We start from the raw sequence: 25,939 nt of genomic DNA, 5'->3' as shown, positions 1-25,939 counted from the left end.
TCAGGAATGTGAGTAAATAACTGTAATTTGACATCTTAGTTTAAAACGAATAATGCATTTTACTTTTTTTCAGCTCTTTTGAAAAACAGTTCATCTGAAAATTTATGGATAACAACAGTAATTATGTTTTGGCATTACAATTATCCTTTTAATTAAAGCATACTGGTGGATTAACCATTGCAGAGACATGAAAAAGTATTTCAGCAATTACCATCAACATTCATTTAGAGCAGCTGTGGCATAAACCTTACACTGGATGGTGGTGAATTTAATTTATTTAGTGTTTGGGAAAGTTTGGAGGGGCACTTGTTTTACTGCTGTTAAAAACCCTAACCCTTATAAATATTCCTAACATGCCACCGGCTTTGACTAAATGCAATATTTAAAACTCGGGTAACTGAGATATGCGTACTGATCGATAAAAATAACACAAAATAACAATAGCTCTTTATTTATCATTAGCAAATGTTATAAGTGCAGATCTCATCAGACTGTAATTGTCTCTAATCAACTGTGATGTCATATTTATTACTATATAGAATAATGGATAATGTATTTGTTACACAGACTGGAACAATTTTTTAAAAATCATCATTTCATAACAATATAACAATGAAATGACCATTTAACTAGTTTTAATTGCCCATTAATTTACAGAAAAGCTTATTATATATAAGCTTATATTTTCTATTGTGCAGGTAAATACTTTTTCCATTTAAAAAGCACTGCCAGGTGCCTAATGAGCCTTCTGCTGGAGGTTTCTTCCCTTTAAACTGGAGTTTTTCCTTCCCACTGTTGCCAAGTGCTTCTCACAGGGTATCACCTGACTGGTGAGGTTTTCTCTCGAATATTATATTGTCTTTTCTTACTATATACATTTTCCTCGAGACACCTGTTCCTGTTAATTGGTAATTGGTGTGACAAAGGATGATAAAATAATTTTTAGTCATACAGTGTGGGAACCCTTGCATTGCTGCACAGTGTCTGAATGAGCCATACCTGGTCAAAAGGAAGACATTTGTATCTGTGTTCATGGAGCACAGTTCCTAATAGCATTGTTTACTCTGATGACATCCTAAGATATGACTTTCAAATGTTACGGTGCCATTTGTCCCCGCACACACACACATAAGTCATCTTTTTTTTATATTAAATTGTCCACGGTCACCTTGTTTGTGGAGCTCTAAAAGTTGTGACAAGATCCAAATGTGTTTATTCTCACAACATGGATGTGCCAGTGACAACTCTGCAAAGAAATCTCCGAGACAGATCATCCTCCCAGACTGTCACCAGTGACAGACCTATTAACAACACATCACGCAGCAGTGGGCTGCTCGTGAGTGTGCGTGTGTGTATGTGTGCGTGGTGTTTGTGTGGTAAAGATAGAGTGGAAATATCTGAGATAGAATGCCCTTGACACCTGTCAGACAAACACAAAAGCCCATAATCACATCTACACTCGATAAAACACAGGCAATAGAGTGAAAAAACGAAAACTGAAGGGAGCAATAGAACAAAAACTGAGCTGGTAAGGTGGGTTATTACAATGAGGGGGGAGTAAGTGTGTGAATTTGTTAGTGAAGATAGTGTGATGGAGACAGAGAAGCAGGATGAGACATGATGGGAGCATAGACTAAAAATGTCTCAGCTGAACTGCTTTTCTTTTTGCTCTGGTTTATCAGTACACTGCTAATCCACACAGTCACCCCTAAACGTAGGATTACACTCTTGGCACCCCTAAACACACGCATGCACACAAACACACACACACACAGAGACAAGATTGTACTTCAAAGAACTTGTGTTGAGATAATTATTTCCCTTGCCCATAACCTTTTTAATAACATATGTTTTTCCAGGTTAGTATCACTGGGATCAGCGTTCTCGCTTTCACTTCCTTTTCAGATCACATCTGCTTACTTTACAATCAGACAACAGCCACGTGTAAATATAATATGCACAAGCTGGTCATATTCCCAACAAGATGAAAGCTCATCTAACTCTTCATCTTCCTGCTACTTTCCACAAGCTTGACAAAAACACTACAGGCAGACCTACGTCAGCAAAAGAAAAAGTCAAGCCAACAAAGAATCATCCCTCCATCCAACCTGGGACCTGTCATATTTTCTGAAAAATCTACTAACCCCATTTAGCATTGATGTCAAATTACAGTAAGGCTAGTAATACAGACATTTTTAATGCTTTTTGATGCCATGTCTAAGACCCGTGAGCAGATTTCATTAACCAGATAACACATCAGTACTGCATGTTGATACAAGGTGCAAATGAGGTTCGTAAATCTTCAGAAAAGAGACTAAGGGAAAAGAATGGCTACACATTGCCTCTTTTCCCTTTAAACATCATCATCCGTACATTTTCTAGCACTCATCTACATCCCGGCCCCAGGTTTACCTTTCACACTAGCCCAGAAAATGTTTTTAACCTCACACTAACAGTTAACACTCCTAAAGTGAGAATGAACCAAAATGCATTGTTCAGGCAAAGTTGGTGTCCTTAGATTAACAGAGTCTCTGCAGATCAATACATAGTTGATAAGTGACAAAATTTAAACCCATTTGAAAACCTTTGGGGACACTTTCCACCTCCACTATCCAAACAACAAATGAGGGCATCACTTTTGGAAGAATGGGATGTAAGTGGAGTCAACAAGACTAAATTTCATTCCAGTGCTGGTGTTAAATTAACTCCTGACTCTGGGGAAGAGACTGATAATCAGTATTTTGTGTCAGCCTCAACTTAAGCGTTTCTTTTCTGACTTTGTAAAATAAAATGCAACACATAAATATACCCAAGAATATAGATTTATTGAACTTGTATTTATTAGTAGAAGAATGAATTCTAAATAAAGTTATACTCATTTTCTTTACCTAATTTATTTGTGGTAGTCATGTCAGTCTAGTGTCAGACTAGGGTAAGGCCACTGCATACTGCTGCCTTTTACAGCTTTACAGTTTCTCCTTTCCTTGTGCTCACTGTGTGAAAGCATACACTCAAATGTGCACCTCCTTAGACACATGTGAGTGAAATGGTGAAATGAAATGAAATTGGCAACAATTTCAATTTATGTTACTGTAAGTATGATAAAACAATCTCCCAGCAAATCAAGAGCACAACAGAAATAGAGCAAGAACCTAGAGAAAGCACCATTTTCAGCCTTTTTACTTATCCAGAAATATGATAAATATCCCAGACTGCAGTAAAGTGAAAATATATATATGCCAAAAGCTGTTGACGTAACAGCCATGAAATGCCTCCAAACTGCTGACCCTTTGCAGTTAGCTTTCTTCAGGCAATGCTCTCTCTCTAGCAGCTAGTGCACTGCTGGTGACAGGTGGCTTCTTAAAGCCAAAGAGCCAGAGCTGGAGTGGATCGGCTCATAGATCTTTCCCCGCTGTCAACAACGCCTAATTCAACTTTTTGAATCAGGATTAGAACAATATCCAAACCATATATCAACATGTTAACATGTTATCAACAGTTAACACAAAACCAGTTAACTATTGGTTCTAAGATGTTACATAACCAGTTACTACTAGTCCAGAGTTGGCACTGGGAGAGAGCCCATCTTTCTCTTTGTGAAAAGACATTTTAAACAAGCAAGTTGAAGAGTAAGTCTCATGGCAGCCCTACTAACCGGCTTGGTTCTGCTCGACTTTCAAGCAGAAAGTTGTATGCACGCTGAGTCAGTGTAAGCTTGCATATAAGCACTTCATCACCTGAAAGTCAAGAAAACTGCTGGATCTAGCAGAGCTATCATTTGCCACATTAAGAAAAAAATAAAACAAACAAAAAATAAAATTGGGTGCACATTCGTATATATGGTGTAGCTATGTACACGTATTTCAGTGACGCTGATTTGATTATTTAAAAATGAAATTGTCTTAGTGTCTTAAATAAACTCAGGAAATTTGTGTTTGGTTGATTATTTCTTTGTTTTAAAAATGTCTCTTGGCCTTAAATCTTATACTGCTGGAAAGACTGTTTATTTCTCCTTAAATGGTGCCACACAGGGACGTCAGTACCCAGTCATAGCCACGACAGCCTGGCAAATCCTCGTCATGCTGGTCACCAGCTTGGTCACACACTGCTGTGGGATGGCATCCTGTTTCTCAACCAGCAAGTCAGCCAATGTGGTTGTGTTGGTTACTCTGGCACGAACAACATGCCCAAGCTGATCCCACAAGTGTTCAATGGGATTGAGCTCAGGACTGCAGACAGAACATTCCATCCTCTTGACTCCCTGAGTGCTGATGGGATGAGAAAATGTCGTTTTGTGACACCTATTCGTGTCCTGTCTCTGACACCCCCTGTTATATGGAACTTGCCCTTCAATTTAGAGATGGTACTTGGTGTCACTCCAAATAATGCTGCAACTTTCCGGTGAAATACCACCTTGAAGTTGTTCTACAGCACCTGCTTATCCAGCAGACACCAATTGGCATACACATTTTGTGTTGTCTTGTATTAGCTTCTTCCAAAGGGTGTCAGAACTCAGTCATGTAGGAGGTTCTAAGAAGTGAGACATCAGCTGTGGTGGTTCAGCACTCTGATTGTGATCTCTTCTGGATGCCACTTATGTCATGCCAGAAGAAGACCCTGGGGTAGACCCAAGAACTACCCCGCCTACCCCAATCTGCACTTAGATTGCTGCCTCCACCACCTGGATAAGGAACTGGATGTTGCAAAATATTAATGGATATGTATGATGGATGAATATAAATAAACTTGTGTGCAAACAGTTTCTCCAGCATATAAACGCATATTTCAGTGTCCCAGCATTTTTCCTAGACGGCAGATAAAAGTCTTAACCTTGCCAGAAAAAAGTACCTTCTGTACTGTACATAAACTTCACAGGAAGATTCGACGATGCACACTGCAGTGTTTACCTGGTCCACTTTTAGTCAGCACTTTAGCCCTTTGAAACTTGGAAAGTTTCTGCACCTCCCTTCTCTTCTTGGACTGGAGTGTTAGGCACACAAAAAAAGCACGATTTATTTTTGGTATTATCCCTCCCTTGTGCCTCAGTTGCATCCCCTGCCGCCTCTTATCCTATCTTCTGTTCTTTACTTTTGAAATGTCTTCTTCCTCTTCTTTGTAAACTCCCACACTGATTCTCTTTTAAAGATTTCCACTGGTCTGCAGTGGACTTTTAAGAGCTTGTTGACAGTAACAGACCTTAGTACTCCAGAGAAGACTGGCTATGCTGCGGTGTTGTTGCAGCGCTGAGAGGTTCAGAGGAGCGCTACATAATTACTCCCTTGTCTAATTAGTGAGAGTGTTGTGTACACGCTGTACACAGGCTGATGGGACAGTCAAGCAAGCAGAAGATATGGAGAAAGAGAGGTGTGTGTATGTGTTTGTGGATGCTTGTGTGTATTTACGGGTGTTAATGAGAGTGTGTGTATGAGGTTGGAGTTCAGCATCTCATCTAGCCTCAAGATGAGAGGAACTGAGAGAAGCTGTCTAATCCTCCTGATGTGGCATCCTGGCCTAATTGGGATATTTACTCGGTAATTAGCAGGTGAGAGAGACACTGGGAATGTAATTGGGAATCTCAATGACGAGACACATTATCCAGACAGTCAGCTTCTGGGCTCCATCCTTCCTGCAGCCCATTAACTGCACCCTGGGACAGAAGAAGAGACAGGGGAAGCCAAGAACAGAAGGAGGGGAAAATGGTGAGAAAGGAGGTACATGGCTGAGAAGAAAAACAAGAAATATTTCAGCATCCACTGAAGTGACACTATGTCATTTCAAGAGATGAAACGGCATTTATCATTCCCTCATATTATTGCCCCATAGATAGTCTATTAATCTCTGTCAGTTGGATCATTGTCTTCACATCTGTCCATCAGTGGCGCTGAATAAGCGATGCCTTTGATAACTTTGATGGCATGCTGTACCAATGGGGAGGCTTCACAGTGGTGCCTTCAGATGGTCTGAAGTCTGGATACGTTCCAGTGAAGAGATTTCAACTCAGTCAAATGAAAGACTTCACCCTTGTGATTTTGTGTTTCAAATAAGACTGTAGACAGTCACTATAGAAGAGAACGCAGGCTCAGCTTTTTTCCCCCATGGGAGTCACAGTCTGCGACTGCTGCTGTAGCAAGAGGGAGCTTTTTGCAGATGAATAACCGCACACTGTTGTTTTTTTCTATTACTGTCTTTTACAGAAAGTGTCCCAGTATACCATTATCGTGCAGGCCACGGACATGGAGGGCAACCTGAACTTTGGCCTTTCCAACACAGCCACTGCCATCATCACTGTCACGGACATCAATGACAACCCTCCCATGCTGACCTCCAGAACTGTGAGTTATTACAAATGAGGTAATGGGCAATGGGTAACAGTTCAAAGAAATAGAGGAGTTGGGTTAAGAGAAGAGCGCGGAAATCATATGTTGGAGAAGAAAAATCATAAAAAAGAAATATATCAGAAGAAGAAGGGGGAAGACATAGAGGGGGGAAAAATTGAAAAAAGAGGAATCTACACTGTTATGTCATTACAAGGAAAGATTTACACAAGGACAGTGAGGGGGACTTATAAAGGATAATTGCTCATTTGCTTGTAGAGAGCTGAAACAAAAACACATGCGAACACACATACTCGCGCACGCGCACTCGTGAGGAATAACATTGACTTTCATGAGCAAGAAAACTAGAGCCAGCAAATGGTTAATGATTGTTGTCATGATGGTGATATTTAGAATGATGATTACATTACAGAAGGTCATTACTGAGAGCCAAGTAAAAATTAAAAATCCAAAGTACTGCAATATATGTAATATATTACTGGTGGTGCCATTCTGGAACATCATCACTAAATCAATTAGTGATTCAGGTTATTTCTACTTTCACTTGCACATATATGGATTTTATATCACATCATCAAGGACTAATCTCACCCCAGCAATCAACAGCAATCAACTGTTTGAACTATTACCGTCAGGCCGACGGTACAGGTCACATAAAACCAGGACAAACAGATTCAGGGATAGCTTCTTTCCCAGAGCTATCACTGTAGTAAATAAGCACAAAAACAATTGAACCTGCTTGCTATACCATACCGTCACTGCCATTATATTATGCTGTTATTCATACTGTCATTATATTAATGCTGCTATCCTGTATATATCGTACTTACTATTGTTTGAGTACTTATATATATATATATATATATATATATATACACATATATGGTAAATGGTAAATGGCCTGTATTTATATAGTGCTTTACTAGTCCCTAAGGACCCCAAAGCGCTTTACATATCCAGTCATCCACCCATTCACACACACATTCACACACTGGTGATGGCAAGCTACATTGTAGCCACAGCCACCCTGGGGCGCACTGACAGAGGCGAGGCTGCCGGACACTGGCGCCACCGGGCCCTCTGACCACCACCAGTAGGCAACGGGTGAAGTGTCTTGCCCAAGGACACAACGACCAAGACTGTCCAAGCTGGGGCTCGAACCGGCAACCTTCCGATTACAAGGCGAACGCCCAACTCTTGAGCCACGATCGCCCGTCATACATATATATATATATATATGTGTGTGTGTGTGTGTGTGTGTGTGTGTGTGTGTGTATATATATATATGTGTGTGTGTGTGTGTGTGTGTGTGTGTGTATATATATATATATATATATATATATATATATATATATATAGACGAAAACAGGGCGTTGTTGGAATGCTACTACGCAAGTAACCCCGGCGGAAGGGGCTACATGAATAGGATGAGGGACCTATGGATTCTTCGATACCCAACATCCACAATGACGGCGAAACAACTAGTAGCTCAGTGTTCCAACATTCGAAAGAAGGGACTGCTCTCACAGCTAGAGATTGACGAGGTACAACACAAATGCTACGGCAAGGAGGAGTCAGGACGCCAGGTCAGGGGGGAGATATCATCACCCCCACCCGAGATTGGGTACATAGCCCCAAGTGCGATAGGAGAAGGATCGTTGAGTGCGAGAGGAACTGACCTGAAAAATAGGATCATGGCCAAGCTTGAAACCTGGATCCCGCGTAGCCGGTTACCAAGATTACGTGAAGTTCCCTCAGAAGGTCTGCTAGATGATGTTAATGCAGCACTATGGACAATACCTACAACCACGATTACCGACACTAACAAGCTGATCTACAATACGGCAACAGTGATCAGTGAGATGCTTGGCTACAAGTTGAACAGCGACAAGGGGCAGTACCCTCCATGGAGAAGGAGGCTAGAGGGCAAGATCAAAGTAGCACGGAGGGAGGTTAGCCAACTAACGGAGTTGCAGAAAGGTGCGACAAATAAGGTGCCTAAGAAATACAGCAAGCTGTCCATACCTGAGGCCTTGGAAACTGCCAAGCAAAGACTCACAGCCTTGGCCAGCCGCTTGAGGAGGTACACCAGAGAGATAGAAGGCAGGAGAATAAACCAGCTGTTCTCCACAGAACCAGCAAAGGTGTACTCTCAGTGGCAAGGGAACAATAAGAGAACAGCACCACCAAGGCTGGAGACGGAGCAATACTGGAAGAGCATATGGGAGAAGGATGCAACCCATAACGGCAATGCTCAGTGGCTAGAGGATCTGAGGGCTGACCACAGCGACCTCCCTGAACAGGGTCCAGTAACCATCACAGTGGCAGATATCCAAGAAAGGGTCTCCAGTATGAAGAGTTGGACAGCACCAGGGCCCGACATGGTTCACGCCTACTGGCTGAAGAAGCTGACTGCACTCCACGAGCGTCTGGCAGCACAAATGAACCAGCTGCTAGTTAACGAGAGACACCCGGAATGGCTAACTGAAGGCCGGACGGTCCTGATCCCCAAGGACCCCAAGAAGGGACCGGTCCCCTCCAACTACCGACCAATAACCTGCCTCAGTACTACATGGAAGCTCCTGTCAGGCATCATATCGGCTAAGATAAACAGGCACATGGGTCAATACATGAGCGGGACACAGAAAGGAATTGGCAAGAATACCAGAGGCGCAAAACACCAGCTACTGGTAGACAGAACAATCAGCCGAGACTGCAAGACCAGACTGACCAACCTGTGCACTGCCTGGATTGATTACAAGAAGGCCTATGACTCAATGCCCCACAGCTGGATACTGGAATGCCTAGAATTGTACAAGATCAATGGGACCCTAAGAGCCTTCATCAGGAACTCAATGGGGATGTGGCGTACAACACTAGAGGCCAACTCCAAGCCCATAGCACAAGTCACCATCAAGTGCGGGATCTACCAAGGAGATGCTCTGTCCCCACTGCTGTTCTGCATAGGCCTGAACCCCCTCAGTGAGATCATTAACAAGACTGGCTACGGATACCGACTACAGAACGGAGCAGTTGTCAGCCACCTCCTGTACATGGATGACATCAAGCTGTATGCCAAGAGTGAACGAGACATCGATTCACTGATCCACACTACCAGGCTATACAGCAATGACATTGGAATGTCGTTCGGACTGGAGAAGTGTAGTCGGATGGTAACAAAGAGAGGGAAGGTAGTCAGAACTGAGGGGATTGAACTACCAGAAGGCAACATTGCAGACATAGAGGACAGTTACAAGTACTTGGGGATCCCACAGGCGAATGGGAACCATGAAGAGGCCGCTAGAAAAGCTGCAACCACCAAGTACCTGCAGAGGGTCAGGCAAGTCCTGAGGAGTCAGCTGAATGGTAAGAACAAGATCCGGGCCATCAACACATACGCCCTGCCCGTGATCAGGTACCCTGCTGGGGTAATAGGCTGGCCAAAGGAGGAGATAGAAGCCACTGACATAAAGACAAGAAAGCTCCCTACCATGCATGGAGGGTTTCACCCCAAATCCAGCACCCTGAGGCTGTACGCTAAGCGGAAGGAAGGGGGCCGGGGACTGGTGAGTGTCAGCACCACAGTCCAGGATGAGACAACGAACATCCAAGAATACATTAGGAAGATGGCCCCAACTGACCGAGTGCTCAGTGAATACCTCAGGCAGCAGAAACCCAAGAAAGAGGAGGGAGACGAGGAACCATCATGGAAGGACAGGCCCATGCACGGTATGTACCACCGGCAGATAGAGGAGGTGGCTGATATCCAGAAATCCTACCAGTGGCTGGACAAAGCTGGACTGAAAGACAGCACAGAGGCACTAATCATGGCAGCACAAGAACAAGCTCTGAGCACAAGATCCATAGAGGCTGGGGTCTATCACACCAGGCAAGACCCCAGGTGCAGGCTGTGTAAAGATGCCCCAGAGACAATCCAGCACATAACAGCAGGGTGCAAGATGCTAGCAGGCAAGGCATACATGGAACGCCATAACCAAGTGGCCGGCATAGTGTACAGGAACATCTGTGCCGAGTATAACCTGGAAGTCCCGAGGTCAAAATGGGAGATGCCCCCAAGGGTGGTGGAGAATGACCGAGCTAAGATCCTGTGGGACTTCCAGATACAGACGGACAAAATGGTGGTGGCTAACCAACCGGACATAGTGGTGGTAGACAAACAGAAGAAGATGGCCGTAGTGATCGATGTAGCGGTTCCGAATGACAGCAATATCAGGAAGAAGGAACACGAGAAGCTGGAGAAATACCAAGGGCTCAGAGAAGAGCTCGAGAGGATGTGGAGGGTGAAGGTAACGGTGGTCCCCGTGGTAATCGGAGCACTAGGTGCGGTGACTCCCAAGCTAGGCGAGTGGCTCCAGCAGATCCCAGGAACAACATCGGAGATCTCTGTCCAGAAGAGCGCAGTCCTGGGAACAGCTAAGATACTGCGCAGGACCCTCAAGCTCCCAGGCCTCTGGTAGAGGACCCGAGCTTGAAGGATAAACCGCCCGCAGGGGCGTGCTGGGTGTTTATATATATATCTGTAAAATGCATAAATGTTTGAGACATTTGAGACAGCAGCTCAATCATTTTTTATACTTATAGCTGTAAACAAAGAAAATCTGACTTATTATTTTTGTGGTTGGAAATAAGTTTCATAGGACGTGGCAGAGACATTTGTTCAGAAAATTTAAAGTGAAGTCGTTTTTCTGCGTTCGACATGTTTTGTTTAATGAAAAGGCTGTCTCCGTGTCAGTGTGGTTTCAGATGTCAGGATTATTCTGGATGTGTGGCTTCCTATCATCAGGGATGAGAGCCTGGTTATGTCGGGTAGATAAGGTGCTTAGCTTTGCAACTGCTGGAATATCGACGGAGGCAGTATCAGCCAAACAGTATACTGTACACAACTCTTAGAGGTGGTAGCAGCAATTTTAGCATTAGCATTTGCACTGGGGGCTATTAAGACCCTTATGATGATGACTTAGCGTTAGAGGTAAGCATATGTCAGTCACAGAGCTCGTCAGAGAACTGCTACGTCACACAAAGCAGGGCATTCGGAGGGCAGAGGGAAGGAAGAAGCAGAGGAAAGGGTGAAGAAAGAAAGAAAACAGTAAGGGGAGCTGATGAGTGGACCACCAAGTAGAGTCAACGATGGAAAATGAAAAGGAAAAAAGTGACGAGAGAATGATGGGGAGAGAAGAAGGAATGAAGAATTATTTAGTCGCGGGAGCTATTTTGTACAGCAGTAGTGATAAAGTGTAGACATGGCTCGTTGTAAATCAGAGGCCTCTACTGACTCGGCACCCCCTTCCTGCATTAAGATTCTCTACCGATGGTGGTGTATTGATGATAGTGGGCAATAATAGATTGATATTCTCTGTATTCCACCGTGTTTAAGTGCATTTCCATCACCGTCACAGAGGGAAGTTAATACTATCATGGATATTGATGATCAAGTTTAGTGGAGGTTTTGGAGCCACGATGAGCAGAGCACTTTTACCCACTCCCTTCATAAATCATCCACTTTCATGGGGGTATAACATAAGAGCCATTTTGTCGAGAATGCAGGCCATTATGCAAATATTTAGTGTTTGCAATAAACCCCATAGATCTTTCAACATGTCCCAGAAATATAAAGTTTGGGGAATTTGTCTTTAATGTTGGAGATTAATATTTCATCATGCCTATCAGAGGCTGGCCTATTTTTTCAAGTCCGCAAAGGGTGGTGCATGGGTACAGATGGGAAGACTTTGGGTGGATAGTCAGGGCTGCATACATGCATGTGCCATCCATGGTACAGACGGATGAAATGTGGCATTCACTGCTTTTTGGGAATACGTAGAAACGTAAAACCATGAAATCAGAGTGTCTCTTTGCAAGAGTCACCGCAGTGCTTTCTTGGCCTCCTTTAGCTACTATCCTAACAAAGCTTATATGATTAAGTCCCCTGTCACTTCTCTGCTTTCGCTTTTACCTCTCCTTGCCTCTTTTAGTGTTTCTCCACTGCCAGAAAAGTGACAGAGAGTTCAGGGTGTTGGCAAGAGGTGTTTTGTCAAGTGTTGTGCCAACAGCACTGTGTGCCAATCACAATCAGAAAGTCCAGCAGTTGGGGACAGAATCATATACAAAAAAATACAAGCCTATTTAATTAGAGGAAATTTAAGCCTCTGCCTGTAGATGGTGATACAGAAGGTCTATGTTAAAAGACCCACTAACAGCAGAGCCAATAGAAGCCACAGCAGCATTAGTATAATAAATCACTAAGACAGTGAAAGAAAGAGAGCAACTCTAGGCTTTTTTCCCCCAATGTTTAAAAGCTCTTTGTTCCATCCATTATTGACAATAACCCCAACATCCATCAAAGATCACTGTCATTAAAGTTAAACCCTTGAAAACAGAGCGTTTGTAAATGATAATTCGGAGAAACCTTTGGTTTAAGAGGAACAATAATGACTTCCAAGTAATTATCTGAAGGTTTACTCAAAGATCTCACCTGTCTATTATTCAGCATAGAAAGGCTCTTGTCTCCTTGAAAATGTTCAGATTAACTGCATTCTTAAACTTACTTTGTTATGCTGAAAGGCACACTGCGTTGCATTACTCATCACAGGAATTTGATGCTTGTTAACATACTTGCTATCTAAAATCAAAAATGACAAAAGTGCAGTAATTGGAGTTTATTGACTGTAATATGCGTTGCCCTTGACGTCCTGTACACATTTATGTTGACAGTTTTAGTCTTTTACATTTGACGTTTTTTGCAAAGAACCCTTTCAAGTTTGTGTTTGCCACGTGAGTATAGTAATAATAGTTTTCCCCGAGAGAAAAAAACAAGACTTAATTTATTCAAACTCTTGATGTGACGTATCACGCCCCTCCCCCTCCTCTATATAAAGAGATAATGAGACAAAAAGCTCAGACTGCGGCGCTGATAATCAGAGCTGCGGTGTACCCTTCAAAGTCTTCCATCAGATTTGATTAACACTTGCCCTTAGTTGTTACTGTGTGTTGAGAAATAAGATGCTCCTTAGGGAGCCTATAAGAACCACCACTGAAGTTTTATTTTATTGAACTGGCGTTGGGGAGTCCCTGAACCAAACCACAGTAATAAACCACACGAGCACACACGTACACACTCTAACACTAACAAACGACAGCCTGCCTATCCAAAGAAGGCAGCACATCAGGACCACCCGGACTTGTCTGTTGTCTTAAGAATGTCATTGAGTCTCTGAACAGCTCTCCCGACGCAGCCCCCTAATCTGCCCGCTGCTGTCGGCTGTTTGCTGGGTGATGCGAGGTTTGCCAGGCAGGGTATTATGATCTGATGGAGTGTTTGGTCTGGGGCTTTGCTCTTTGATATCCTCACATAAGCTACTCAGTCGCTCTTCCATGCCTGTTACCCATGTGACACGGTGACTGTACGGTACTACATGCCTGTTGCCTGCAGATGAGATGAGGTCATGCCAACACGCTCTGACCTCAAGTAATTGGTTAAGAGTTGACAAGTTGTTTGTGTAGGTAGGGCTACAGTCAAGTTGTGTTTTACAGAGTTGGAGTGGAGTCATTGCAATAGTTAGTTGATGGGTCTTTGTGGGATTTATTACTGAGCCTGTACAGCTTTGATGAATCCCTAACATAGCAGACGCATAACAGACAGCAGCTCACTCCTCATCAGGGCAAAGCACATGTGTTTGTACAGGACAGGGACAACTAAAAACCACTCATATACACTTAAACATTTGTTTTAACCCTCCACACTCCTGTTTTTTTCTCCTCACCCATTCTTTTCTCCCTTGTTTCTGTGGCTTTTTAAGGGATGAAATAGTATTGCTCATCAATGATGTGTACTAGCAATGCAGAAAGTGAAAATGGAACAACGCCCTTGTGTGCATGTGCTTGCTAGTGTGAAACTGTGTTTACTGCTTGTTTACTACCCAGCAGTGGTAAAAGCGAATTCATTAAAATTACTCTACCTGAAAACCTGAAAGGAGGAATGTTTCTATAAAGACAAATGGAAAAGCAAGATAGGCACTCAGTGGCTTTTTGTAGAAATTGCCACACTCAAACGGCTCAATGCATCTTAAACGACCACAGCGGCAGTGAGATGTTTCAAAGTGATGTATCACGAGGTAACATTTCACTCTTTCTTTCTACAGTTTTCTGGAGAGGTCCCCGAGAACCGTGTAGATGTCGTTGTGGCTAACCTGACGGTTATAGATGCTGATCAACCGCACTCCCCTAATTGGAATGCCATCTACAGGATCATTAGCGGAGACCCATCTGGGCATTTTACCATCCGCACCGACCCGATTTCAAATGATGGCATGGTCACCGTGGTGAAGGTAAGATCCAGGCCTAACATAACATTCTGAGCCTTTCCCTGTAGAAGAAACACACTGGTTTTCTCTGTTGAATGTCAAAGCCCCTCCAGATTTAGGTGCAAGCAGTAATAATAGACTACAGAGTTAAATAGGGACAGATTGGGGTCTTTGTCTTTCATATGCCCCTTTATGTCCAAATGAGGGATTGGAGACCGCTGTGCCCTTCAGAAACAGCTCGTACGCTCACACAGAGACTTAAACACAATGGCTGGTGAGACCACTGTAGCAAATTAGGTATTGATTTCTCAATTACAAAGGCAACGTTTTTTATACACTCATAATGTTGTAGCTGCTGTGGTAAAAGACAGCAACAACAAAGCCCTGTCTTGTAACAGCCTGCTACATTACTGTTTGACCTCTCAGTCAGAGGTTGTCCGCATGATTTTAACCCATTTAGAAAAAAAGCCTCCATATAACATCAATCATAAACTGTGTGTGTGTGCATTTACTGTAGATGTGTGTCCTGTTGATTTGCATCTCTGTGGCCATCCTTTGTGTGGCTTTCTGTAAATGTGCTTACTGTGTTTCATGGGTTTTGTAGAAATAACTGTTTTATTTCACCCAGGGGCTTTCTCACCATGTATCTGACTCCTGCAAACTGCATCTCACATCACATAATAATCTGAAAAAAATAGCAATAACATTTCCTTATAATTCCCATAGCACCCTGAGCAATGAGCATTGGCATTTTGCTTCTCTTCATTATCTCTAGATGACTGCCTTTTATAATCCATTCCTCTCACTCCCTGATGCAAAATTCAGCAGGCAGTCGGGTAGCCCTAAGCTTGCACAGGGACCCGTGGGAGGTTATCAGGAAATCATAAAATAAGAGACAGGACACCCCCTGAGACGAAGCGAGCAATAGACAGTCTCAACAAGTAAACAGGGTGCTTTGGTTTGCTTTGTGAAAAAGGAGACAGAACATTCACATCAGACAGCTTGTAATAGGTAAAGTCAAGAACCCATAAGACTGGTGCTAGCTTGTTGTTCCTGCTCTTTTTTTAAAAAACACGTTTTTTTTAACCAAGGCATCTGTGGCTGCTATTACAGACAGATTAAATTACACTGACACCCAGATACACATCAGTCTTCCACAAGAGAGTTGAATTCCTCTGTAAACAAGGGGTGAGGATTTAACCCGATCATGTCACACATTTGCACTGCTCTCTGTGGATTTTGTGAGCCGTATTCTCGTTTTACGTTACGGTAATAAAGACAGTAAACACACAAACACACACAAAAAAAATACAAATCCACACAGACACACAAATAAAGCCACTTGCTTCAAATGAGTAGTTAAGTTATGTAAATCACAGCTTATGATAAACACCAAAGATGACAGGGGAAGTGGAAAGGAGAAGTGAAGTGAGGCGAAGACAGATTTCCGAGGATTGAGGAATGCAGCCCGCAGAGAGCATAGATCACAGAGAGCCGGGGTAGGGCAGATGTGAAAAGACGAGGGGGTGGAAAGCTGAAGTCCAGCGGAACAAATTAGGTAAAAGGGAAAAAGAGAAAAGAGCGAAGCGATTCAAGGAGATGTAAGATGTGATGGCTCATGGGCAAACGATGCAAGCCATATTATTGACCTCTCACCCCTCTGGCTTCCCTCAGGGTGTGTGTGTCTCGGTGTGTATGTGTGTTTTATGTAGCCTACAGCTATACTCTAGACCTCCCTGTGTTTTGAATACCACTGGCTTTAGATCAAAGAGCCCTGAGCGTGGTTACCCTGTAAATGGGCTCCCAGTGCTCCACGAGGTCACAGACGAATACACACCAGCGTGCTTACATTTATTTATACTTGCGTGCATGTACATACACAGGCAAACCGTAGCACCGGTACAAACACCTCTTCTTCAGTGGCCTTGTCAACCAACCTTCCTGAAAGCGCTCATTTTGTTGTTGTTTTTTTATCTCTGTGCTCTCAGACTGTCCGCCGATAACAGTGAGTTGATGCAACATACAGATCTGCTCAAAGTCATTAACATCAGCATCAGCTTTGGAGCAGTAATTATCATCTGCCTGTTTAGAAATGTACAAGTGGACACTACAAGCAGCATACTTGTTCTGTTTTTATCTCCTTGCTTGCTGTCATTTGAACTCGATTGTGTATTCTTCATTAGGGGAGCAAAAAACTGTCACTGTGGTTTAAGCTCAGGTCTCAAAACCCCCTGTAGTGTACACATATACACACTTTTAATCCAAAAGGAGTGACAACACACGGCGAACAGTATCAGCCCTGCACTGTGTCTGCGTGTCTGTGTGCGTCTTTGTTCCTCAGGAGACTACTTGACATGACATCTGTTCATTTATCATGTCCCTTTTCATCAGCAAGGTTTAATGCATATTCCCCAGGTAGAGGCGAAAAGAGAAATGTTGACAGGGATCTTTACACTAATCAGTATAATGATTATAGTCCAAGCATGATGCTTGGAAATTATTTCTTCAGAAAAAGAAATAATGCTGTTGACACTATAATAGTAATAATCAGACTATATAATAAAATATCACTTAAACTTTCTCTAGCTTTAACTCTATAGCCTGCAGTGTTTTGTTAATGTGCAGGCGATGAACACGGGAGGTTAGTCACCTCTGTTATATTTTTTCATTGCTTATCCTCACCAGTACATAATACAGTCTCCCTCATTCTTGGACATTTGATTTGTTTGAGGGCAAGAATTTAAGAAACCTTGAGAAAAAAGCAAGAGAAAATGTACTTTTCTTAAAGGACCAAGAGCCAGCGTTGGTGTAATGAGTTTTACAGTTACACATTTGAGTACCCAGCTTACTATTTCGTTATAATAAGTAGCATAAAGAATTCATTTTTAAGTTATTTAATTACTTTTTCAACTAAATGTCACCACATTCCCATTTTCATTCTTTTGTAATGAGAGCAAAAAGTGTAAATAAGCAAACAATAAATAAATACAAAAAATAAAATAATAATAATAAAATCCCAACCACATTTGCAGTGTTTACATCTCTTTCTGACTTCCTTGCATGTAGCTGCATACCAGGAATATAGCCTAGAATGTAGCCCATATTAGCCTTCTCTAATCTCCTCTAACTTGACTTACAACTATATGGTTGTAAGTCAAGTTAACCAGCACAATTACAAAGTCACATCAAGAGTTTGAATAAATTAAGTCTCGTGTAAGTCTTTGGAAAATTATTTGTTCGAGACATAACGGGTGTCTTTCACCTGCTATCTTGTATTTTGGTTAAAGTCGTTAGTCTGAGGAAAATGAATAGCTTTCTTGCTGGTCATGTGGTGGGAGAGATGTTGCCAATATCAAGAAGCTGTGCAGTGAAGTAAAATCAATACACTTAGTGGTAAATGTACACAGGGCTACAGACACCCTGTGGATGTATACTCATGAGCAAGCTGAAAGGGGTATTTATTTTTGGTAATGCAAAACTATTCTAAAGTGTTACCTTTACCCTGCTGTAGGTAACACTGTAACCTAAGAGGCTGTATTTGAAAAGCAGTAATCTTACCCAGAATCGGTCCAGAATAGAGCATGTCCTCATAGAGAGAAAGAGTGAAAAATAACAAATACTGAGATGAAGAGACAAGGGCAACCTGCACACAAAGGAGATAGAAAGAGAAGACGGAGCAAGCAACATGAAGGCCAACAGTTTCAAAAAGCTTAAACTATTTCAAATGTGTTCAGCATTCTCTCCTTTCAAATGTAAGTAACTCTGTTTGTTTTTTTTCCTTTCTCCAGCCGGTAGACTTTGAGATGAACCGTGCCTTCATGCTGACGGTAGTGGTGTCCAACCAGGCCCACCTGGCCACTGGCATCCAGTCCTCACTCCAGTCCACGGCTGGGGTCACCATATCTGTGCAGGATGTAAACGAACCTCCTTACTTCCCCACAAACCCAAAACACATCCGCTTTGAGGAAGGTGTCCCTGCTGGCACCAGCCTGACGACCTTCTCGGCGTCAGATCCCGACCGACTTCAGATGCAGCAGATAATCAGGTACTGAGCGAGTACTGAGAGACAGTTCTGTCCACAGAATGGAAAAATTTAGTAGGGCATTAGTTTAATTTTGATCTTGTATATCCTTTAAATCTAATTAGATAACATCTTTTCCATGTGGTTTGGCTATATTGTCTAATTAATTCTAGCTTGTAGAGTGGCTATCTGCTGTGTAAGCACAAACCTGCATCCATATGCACTGGCAGTGGGCTAAAAAGCCTCAGATTGGTTCCCTGTCAGTGGTCAGAGGTCAAAGTTCAAAAAGGGGACTATATTTTGGCATTACCCATCTCTCAAAATCTTACTGTGAGAAGTTTATGTGCCAGCAGAGAACTCTGAGTAAGGAGGGTAAAAAGGTTAATAGGGAGCAGCAGCCTCTGGGGTAATCAGATGTGTGTGCATTTCTGTAGGTTGCATGAGCACATACAGGCAGGTACACACACACACACACACACACACACACACACACACACACACACACACACAGATGCACACAACACGAGAGAGAGAACAAAAGAGATGGAGCAAGGTGGGGGCGGCAAAGAGAACAGCTGGCTGAGGCCCAAACACCTGACACAGCATTATGTCCACCTGCAGTGTTTCTTCTCTGCGCTAAGCCTCTCTGGATTTTAAATGTAAACCAACCTTTGAATGACCAGCAGGTCTTTTCTAAGTCCTGCTGTCAGTTTGACAGCACCAGTGGCTCCACTATGACCCTTCAAACTTAGATGGGTTGTGTTAAGAACAATCTGCTCTGCATTCTACATGAAGAGAGAACAAGGCTTTAGATGACACCCATACAACTGCAGAACCCATATGTTTCCATTTGTGCATGTACAATGTCAGTACTGATTACAGTGAGTGCACCGTGATTTATAACTAGCACAGAAGAGTACACAATTAAGCTGATAACACGGATGTTTGGTGTGACATTAAGACCACCTCCTTCCAACCACCTTGCACTTTAACAGCTCCTTCCTTTCAATTTCTCCAGGGAAAAGATCTAAACAAATTTCCTAGATAATTTCACAGCAAATGAGAGTAAATTGGGTGTACATTATAATTTAGGAAGATTCCAAAGTCACCAGCTGGGCTCCTGCTCTCGCTCTCTTGCTCGCTCCCACACTTTCTTTTTTTTCTGTTATCTTCCTCGCTAGATCAGTTTCTACTTTTTGTGGATTTAACTCATTGGTCTCCACTCTCTTTTTCCATGACCTGTCAAGACTGCGGTGCATCCTGGATTTAGGTTAACACTTTTACTAGCATGCTGTGTTCTGGCACAGTCCGACTGACATAAACACAGGCTAAATCTCCTTCCTCCGCTCTCGCCACATGAAAAGCAAAGACTGCACCTCATTCATTTGGTTCCATCTGGACAGAATCGTTATCAGTCCCACTGCTTTACACCTTTTCCATAAAAGGTATCTGCTCGAGTCATTACGTAAGGACACCAGTTGTCTTCATTATTTTTGAAGAATTTTAAATTCAGGGTTTCATTTTTGCCATTTTCTCAGTTGTATCACACAGAACTGATACTGCTGCACATACTGTGCTGTGCAAGAGTCTCACTCATTTCTTTATATTTTGCTTCCAAGGAGCCAGACTTTCTTGTATTTTTCTGGGTTTTCTTGGGTTTTCTGAAAGTCGTTCAAAGCTTTTCTTTGGACATTTGTTGCTTTTTCACTTATTTTCGATACACTCGTTGTGCCTTACCATTTTCAAAGGGATATTTGTCTTTGTTTGTTTTTTATCAATTCACAGTGACCTATGAGTCATTTAACCATAAAAAAGGTACCTGACTCAAGGGATGAACCAGGGTCCATACATAACAGACAACTTGGCAAAGAATACGTTTAAATTTAAAAAAAAGAAAAAAAGAAAAAACGTTTTAAAAGCTATCCTGGTTTATTTAGCTGAACTGAAATTTTATATTGTTGCAATGGAAAATTGGGATTTCTGGTTTGAAACTGTTTATTTCACTCTACCTAAAATCACTTACCACAGAAAAAAATCAGCAGAAACAATTAGTCCTTAAGTAAATATGTACTTTAAGTCAAAGTTTTAAATTACATTATTGTCTGATTAAAACTAATAGATTTAACTGTAACAATTTTTTTAAAGTGGGTTTAAAGTAACCTTTTTTTTTCTGTGTATGAAAGTCCAAGGAAAGGTTTTGGAATGACCTTCAAGAAATCTCAAGAACTATTCCTGAAGACTACTTCAATAAAATGAAAAGAAAGCTTGCCTGAGAGGTTTCTGACTATGATGAGGAATAGGTGGTCATACCAAATACTCACTCTCAAGCTCATTTGAATTTCACAAACTGTTTGTTGGGTCTGTGTTTCCACAAGCCCCGCTAGTTTAGAAACGTATTCTTGTTAACGACAAAAACAAGACGAATTTCTTTTACTTGCTAGCAAGGGAGGCCCCGGCCGGTGTCTCAGAAAGCACTCTGAATCCTACCGCAGACTGACCCCAAATCCGGCCTCCGCTTGCTGCCTTTTATTGGGAAAACAGTTCACACAATACACATCACAGCAAAAGCACCTCCCACCGTAAAACCCCCAAATGGTTCTAAGACAAGGCACTATGTGTGTGTATGTGTAAACATCTGTATGCATGTGCAAGAATGTGTGTGTGTGTCCCTGTATACATGTGTCTCTGTATGCATGACTTCCTGCTCACCAAAAGGATCATAAAAGCAGGAAGCAACATCACAAGAATCAGATCTTCCAGATAGAATGTATCTGCAATAAAACCTCCCCCAGCACAGAGTGGCTGGAGAGGTGGTCAGAGACAAAGGAATGTCTTGATCCTATAGATTGAACTAAGACCTTACAAATTTAAGAAACACAATGACAACATTCAACAACTAGACTTAACACTGTTTTTGCTTTTAACACTGTATTTCCATTTATGTTTGCACATTTCAATTTCCATTTTTTTTAGCAAAATGTAACAAACAAGGGGTGGCTCAAGACTTTTACATAGTATTGTACTTCCAAATGCCATCAGTCAAACATGCCTTAAACCAGGCATGCCTTTAATGGGAAAGACGTTTAGATATTACACCGGGCTTTGTGTTAGATGTAATATATTGCACATGTCGGTGTGTGTGACAAAAAGCTGTCTGTCTTTTTGAGTGGATACATAAAGGAAAGTCAGACATGGAGAAGATTTAGAGGGAGCCTTAAAAGTCAAAAGTAAAGTGAAATAGGACCTAAGGGACTATAAAGGGAGGGAAGGGGACAGGAGCTGAACATGGTGAGGTCAAGGTTTGAAGTTGACAGGTGCTTATCAATGGAGGGACAGACTGACAGTGTGGGCTTTGGGGAAAGGCAGTGTGTACAGGAGTGGGATGGGGAGAGGGAAGAGGAGTGAAGCATCATGCATCACCTGTCAGACACCCAGCCAGTAAGGTCGAGACATGGGACTGGAGACACTGGCATAAGTGATTACCCAAACCGCCTTGGCTAAGCTTGAGACATGCATTTTTCATCCTCAGGGTCGGGGGTTTGAAAAATAAATGTCATACCTCTCCCTGCTGCTTGCTAAGATCACTAACCTGCCAGGCCTAATCATACATCCAGCTGTACTCACACACCTAGCAACTCCCAAATGAGAGAAGCCTTCTGGTAGAGGAGAGCTTCGGAAAGCATTGGAAATAAGGCGCGGGAACGAATAGGAAAACTTTCACACACAGAATAACATTGAAACCAAATTTCATATTCCAGAAGCGTACTGGAGGAAACTGTTTACTTTTACAAGAAGACAAAAAATATTGGATAGCACTTCATTAAAAAGTTAGCGACGGTGACAGCCAGTTGCCCACGGTTACGTCGTTTACAGTTGGGACTTGTAAACAAAACCACTGTGGGTGCTCTCGTTGGCGTCACTCTGATGACCAGAGCACTGTTGTTTACTATAGGCAGCACTACAGCAAGTTAAAACAACATTTTGAAGCCAGCCATATTCTCCACTTAACTTTTTGTTGAAATACAAAAACACGGCTAATGATTCCACCAAAACGTCGAGTCATTGTGTTGGAAATTTCCCCCTAAAGACTGTTTATACAGAGGTTTTTTTGTGCGTTAAATATGGTTTAATTCGTCTGCGGTGACTGGAGTTGGAGAGAGTTAATTGAAGTGTGGGGATGAATAGAGCACTCTGCTTTGTGAACAAACCTTTGTGTTACGGCGTTTATCATCAGAGGGCGTACATGCGCTCGTGTTATCGTGGAACGTACCCGGGGACAAATAGGTGCTGCAGTCATTTTGCAGGGCAAAAAAGAAGAAAATGTCTTATACACACCTATTTATGCGCTCCATATTTGAATCCTTCTCTGTCCCTGATTTTAAAGGGTCTGTTATCCAAGTGAAAAACAAAAATTCTTGCTTTGGCATTGAGCTGTGCTGAAAACATTGATTTTATTTGCCCAAATGTTGAGGCACTGACCTCTGAGATTTCTGAGTAAAGTTCATTCGTGACTGCTCATTTGTCCGGCATATTAAAAAGAAATTATTTGCGTATTTCTAATCTTTTCTGCTGAATTTTGGATAAAAAGATTGACACCACTATCATGTCTGTGCACCACCTAAAATTAAGGTTAAATAATTAACAAGTCTCTTAACATGCCAAATCTTTTTGTACACAAAGTGAAGTGTAAAAACAGCAAATTATATTTCTGGTTTTATGTTTTTTGACTGATAGTTTGCCAGAGAAATAGCAGAAACTCCAGGGCTTAAAACGCTGATGTTTGTACAGATAAAAAAATGTGTATAGTTAATTAGTGACCTTAAGAGATTCCCATTAGCAGACATTTTAAACTATAAAACTACTATTAAAAAAAAGAGTTTGTGTGATGAGGCTTGGCTCCAAGGCAGACAGGAGGCAAAGCTGGGAGGTGAAGAGCTGGGAAGGACAGTGGAGAGTGGGCTGACAGGTGAGTGTGGCAGAAGAAGTGACAGCATGGCTGGCAGGTAGCTGACTGGTTGCTGGCTTGCACATTAGGAAGATCTGAGGCGCAGAGACAGAACTTGGTTAACATGAGAGAGAAATATACAAGGAAATAAATCAGAGTTGGCCCAGCGTTAGTTTACTGCTGAAGCTGACAGAACAATCTGGCGGAGAGTGGTTGGAGAAGCAGTTGGTTAGGTGAGCTGATGAGACAAGGGTGTGCCAGCCATGGATCAGGATGAAAGCCACGCCCAGGAAAGCAAAGTAGAACGCAGAGACAGAAGGGAGGGGAAAAAATTTGGCTTAATTCATCTTCATATTGACAGATATGAAAGGGTACCAAGAAAAATATTTCCCCAGATCAAGAACTGTTTGTTTAATAGGCTCAGAAATATGTTTTTATTTTTCAAACATGATGTTTCTAGCATTTGGAAAAACTTTTTATCTTCTCATTAAAATGTACACCCATTTGTCTGCCCTCCACTCCACAGACAGAGAGCATTTGTCAGTTTGGCATGGTCAAGCCAATAGAAATGCATTTGGACACAGAACAGCAGTAGGTATCAAGTCGGTCTTAATGAGGACATTAAAATTAGATCATACAGCCATGCTGCTACTTCCGAATGTCACCTCTACTACACATTCCTGCTCATTTTCCTCCCTCTTTTATCCCACCCTCCCACTGTGATGGACTCACTGTAGTCCTGGTGGTGATTTCACTGTCTGCCTGTTAGCGGCTGTGGGCTTGGCTTGCCTGTGTGAATCTGTCTAGAGTGTGGGAATGTCATCTCTGTGATTCCCTTCCCCGCACTGTGCTCTGCCTCGGATCATGCCCACTGCCTGCTGGGAAAATCCCACCTCAATCACTACAGGATAGAGATTATAGTCTCTGTCCACCCCTCACCCCCCTACTTATTGCCACCCATCCCTTCAGGCTTTCAGTCTCCTGCATGTAAGTAGAAATGCTATGCAGTATTTAATCAAGCACAAATAAATAAGTGAGCTGTACGTTAATGCTGAGTAAAGTACATTTCAGTAAACATAAAAGTGGGGTTAAGGTCAAATCCATTTCATTTTGAATAGATTGAAAGCCTGGAAGTGTATGTCACATAACAAGTTGGCTTTTTCACCCCGGCTCACATTCAGTAAATGAAATGAAATTGGTGTAGAAACATAGGTGCACAAGGCCAAGGTGTCACATGTCTACAGATGATGTCTCATAGTGTACGCGTGAACCAAGAGCGGTTTCTGTTGATGAACTCGGAATCGGAGAATAAATGAGACACAGATGAGAAGATACAGACGGGGCTACGAAAATGAATGAACACAAAAGCACCTCAAGTTAAGGTGAGGCGACATGAGTAGAGAGAGCTTAGATAAAAACGAATGTGTGAAACAAGCCAAAGGAAACAAAAGCCAGCAAAACAAGAACAGCGAGATCAGAGTGAGATTGGCATTCGGTCCTGGAGATGATCCCCTGTTCCTTCTCTGCTGCTTTATCCCAGAGGACTGCTGCCACCTGCTACCACATCCACTTTCCTGTCAGTACCAAGATCCCATGTTCCCATCTCCACACTATACACATTCCCTATATACACACACAGGCACATTTGCAAACATGCAAGCATCGAGACATATATGCATATAAACCTCTCAGTGTAAGCTTAAGCAATACGTTCAGAAAATGGGTGTGTAAAACACACACATACATACACACACACACAGGTAGTTGCGTCAGTGCTTAACTAGGGAGGTAATTGACTTCAATGGCTGGTACACAGGAGTGGGAAAAAAATGAGGTGAAATTGACTGTAGGCTGCACGCTCTGGAGAAGAAGTCGTTGAAGAATTAAACTGTGTGAAGGTCAAGCTGTTGTGATTTTTAGACCGTGTGTGTGGGGAGGCAATTTAGGTATGCACAGATGCAAGAGAAAATTTCTAATTGCTTGTAAACAGGGAAACGCTAACGTCTCCATCGATCTGTCTTTGTGTGTCTTTAGGTATTCAAAGCTGAACGACCCAGCAGACTGGCTGTCCATCAATAGAAGCAACGGTCAGATAGTAACCACAGCAATGCTCGACCGGGAGTCTGTCTATGTAAAAAACAACATATATGAAGCCACATTTCTGGCAACAGACAATGGTAAGAAACTCTTTTAAGCTGCTGCATTAGTGACGTTTGCTATTTTTCATTTAAAATCAGAGTTTGCTGTTTCTTACATATTTGCTTAACACTTTTACCACATTTTTTTATCAAGTTTTCATTCTTTAAAGACTCCGATGTCC

At 42.3% G+C, this 25,939-nt stretch overlaps 1 protein-coding gene across 1 annotated transcript in view; it reads left to right on the top strand.

The window, feature by feature from the left end:
* Positions 1–25,939, top strand: part of LOC147306042 (cadherin-4-like) — a 268,090-nt gene that overhangs the window by 222,415 nt on the left and 19,736 nt on the right. The window contains exons 9-12 of the mRNA XM_086278491.1: positions 6,195–6,332; positions 14,492–14,677; positions 18,442–18,698; positions 25,654–25,796. Of these exons, the coding sequence (XP_086134617.1) occupies positions 6,195–6,332; positions 14,492–14,677; positions 18,442–18,698; positions 25,654–25,796 (724 nt within the window). The remainder of the gene's footprint in view (positions 1–6,194; positions 6,333–14,491; positions 14,678–18,441; positions 18,699–25,653; positions 25,797–25,939) is intronic.

Source organism: Aulonocara sp. 'chitande type north' Nkhata Bay, linkage group LG20 (assembly GCF_057382095.1).
Source record: "Aulonocara sp. 'chitande type north' Nkhata Bay isolate Kocher_YH1m ecotype deep benthic linkage group LG20, A_spYH_male_GT1.1, whole genome shotgun sequence".
Classification (NCBI taxonomy): domain Eukaryota; kingdom Metazoa; phylum Chordata; class Actinopteri; order Cichliformes; family Cichlidae; genus Aulonocara; species Aulonocara sp. 'chitande type north' Nkhata Bay.
This window is presented reverse-complemented; position numbering and strand designations above follow the sequence as displayed.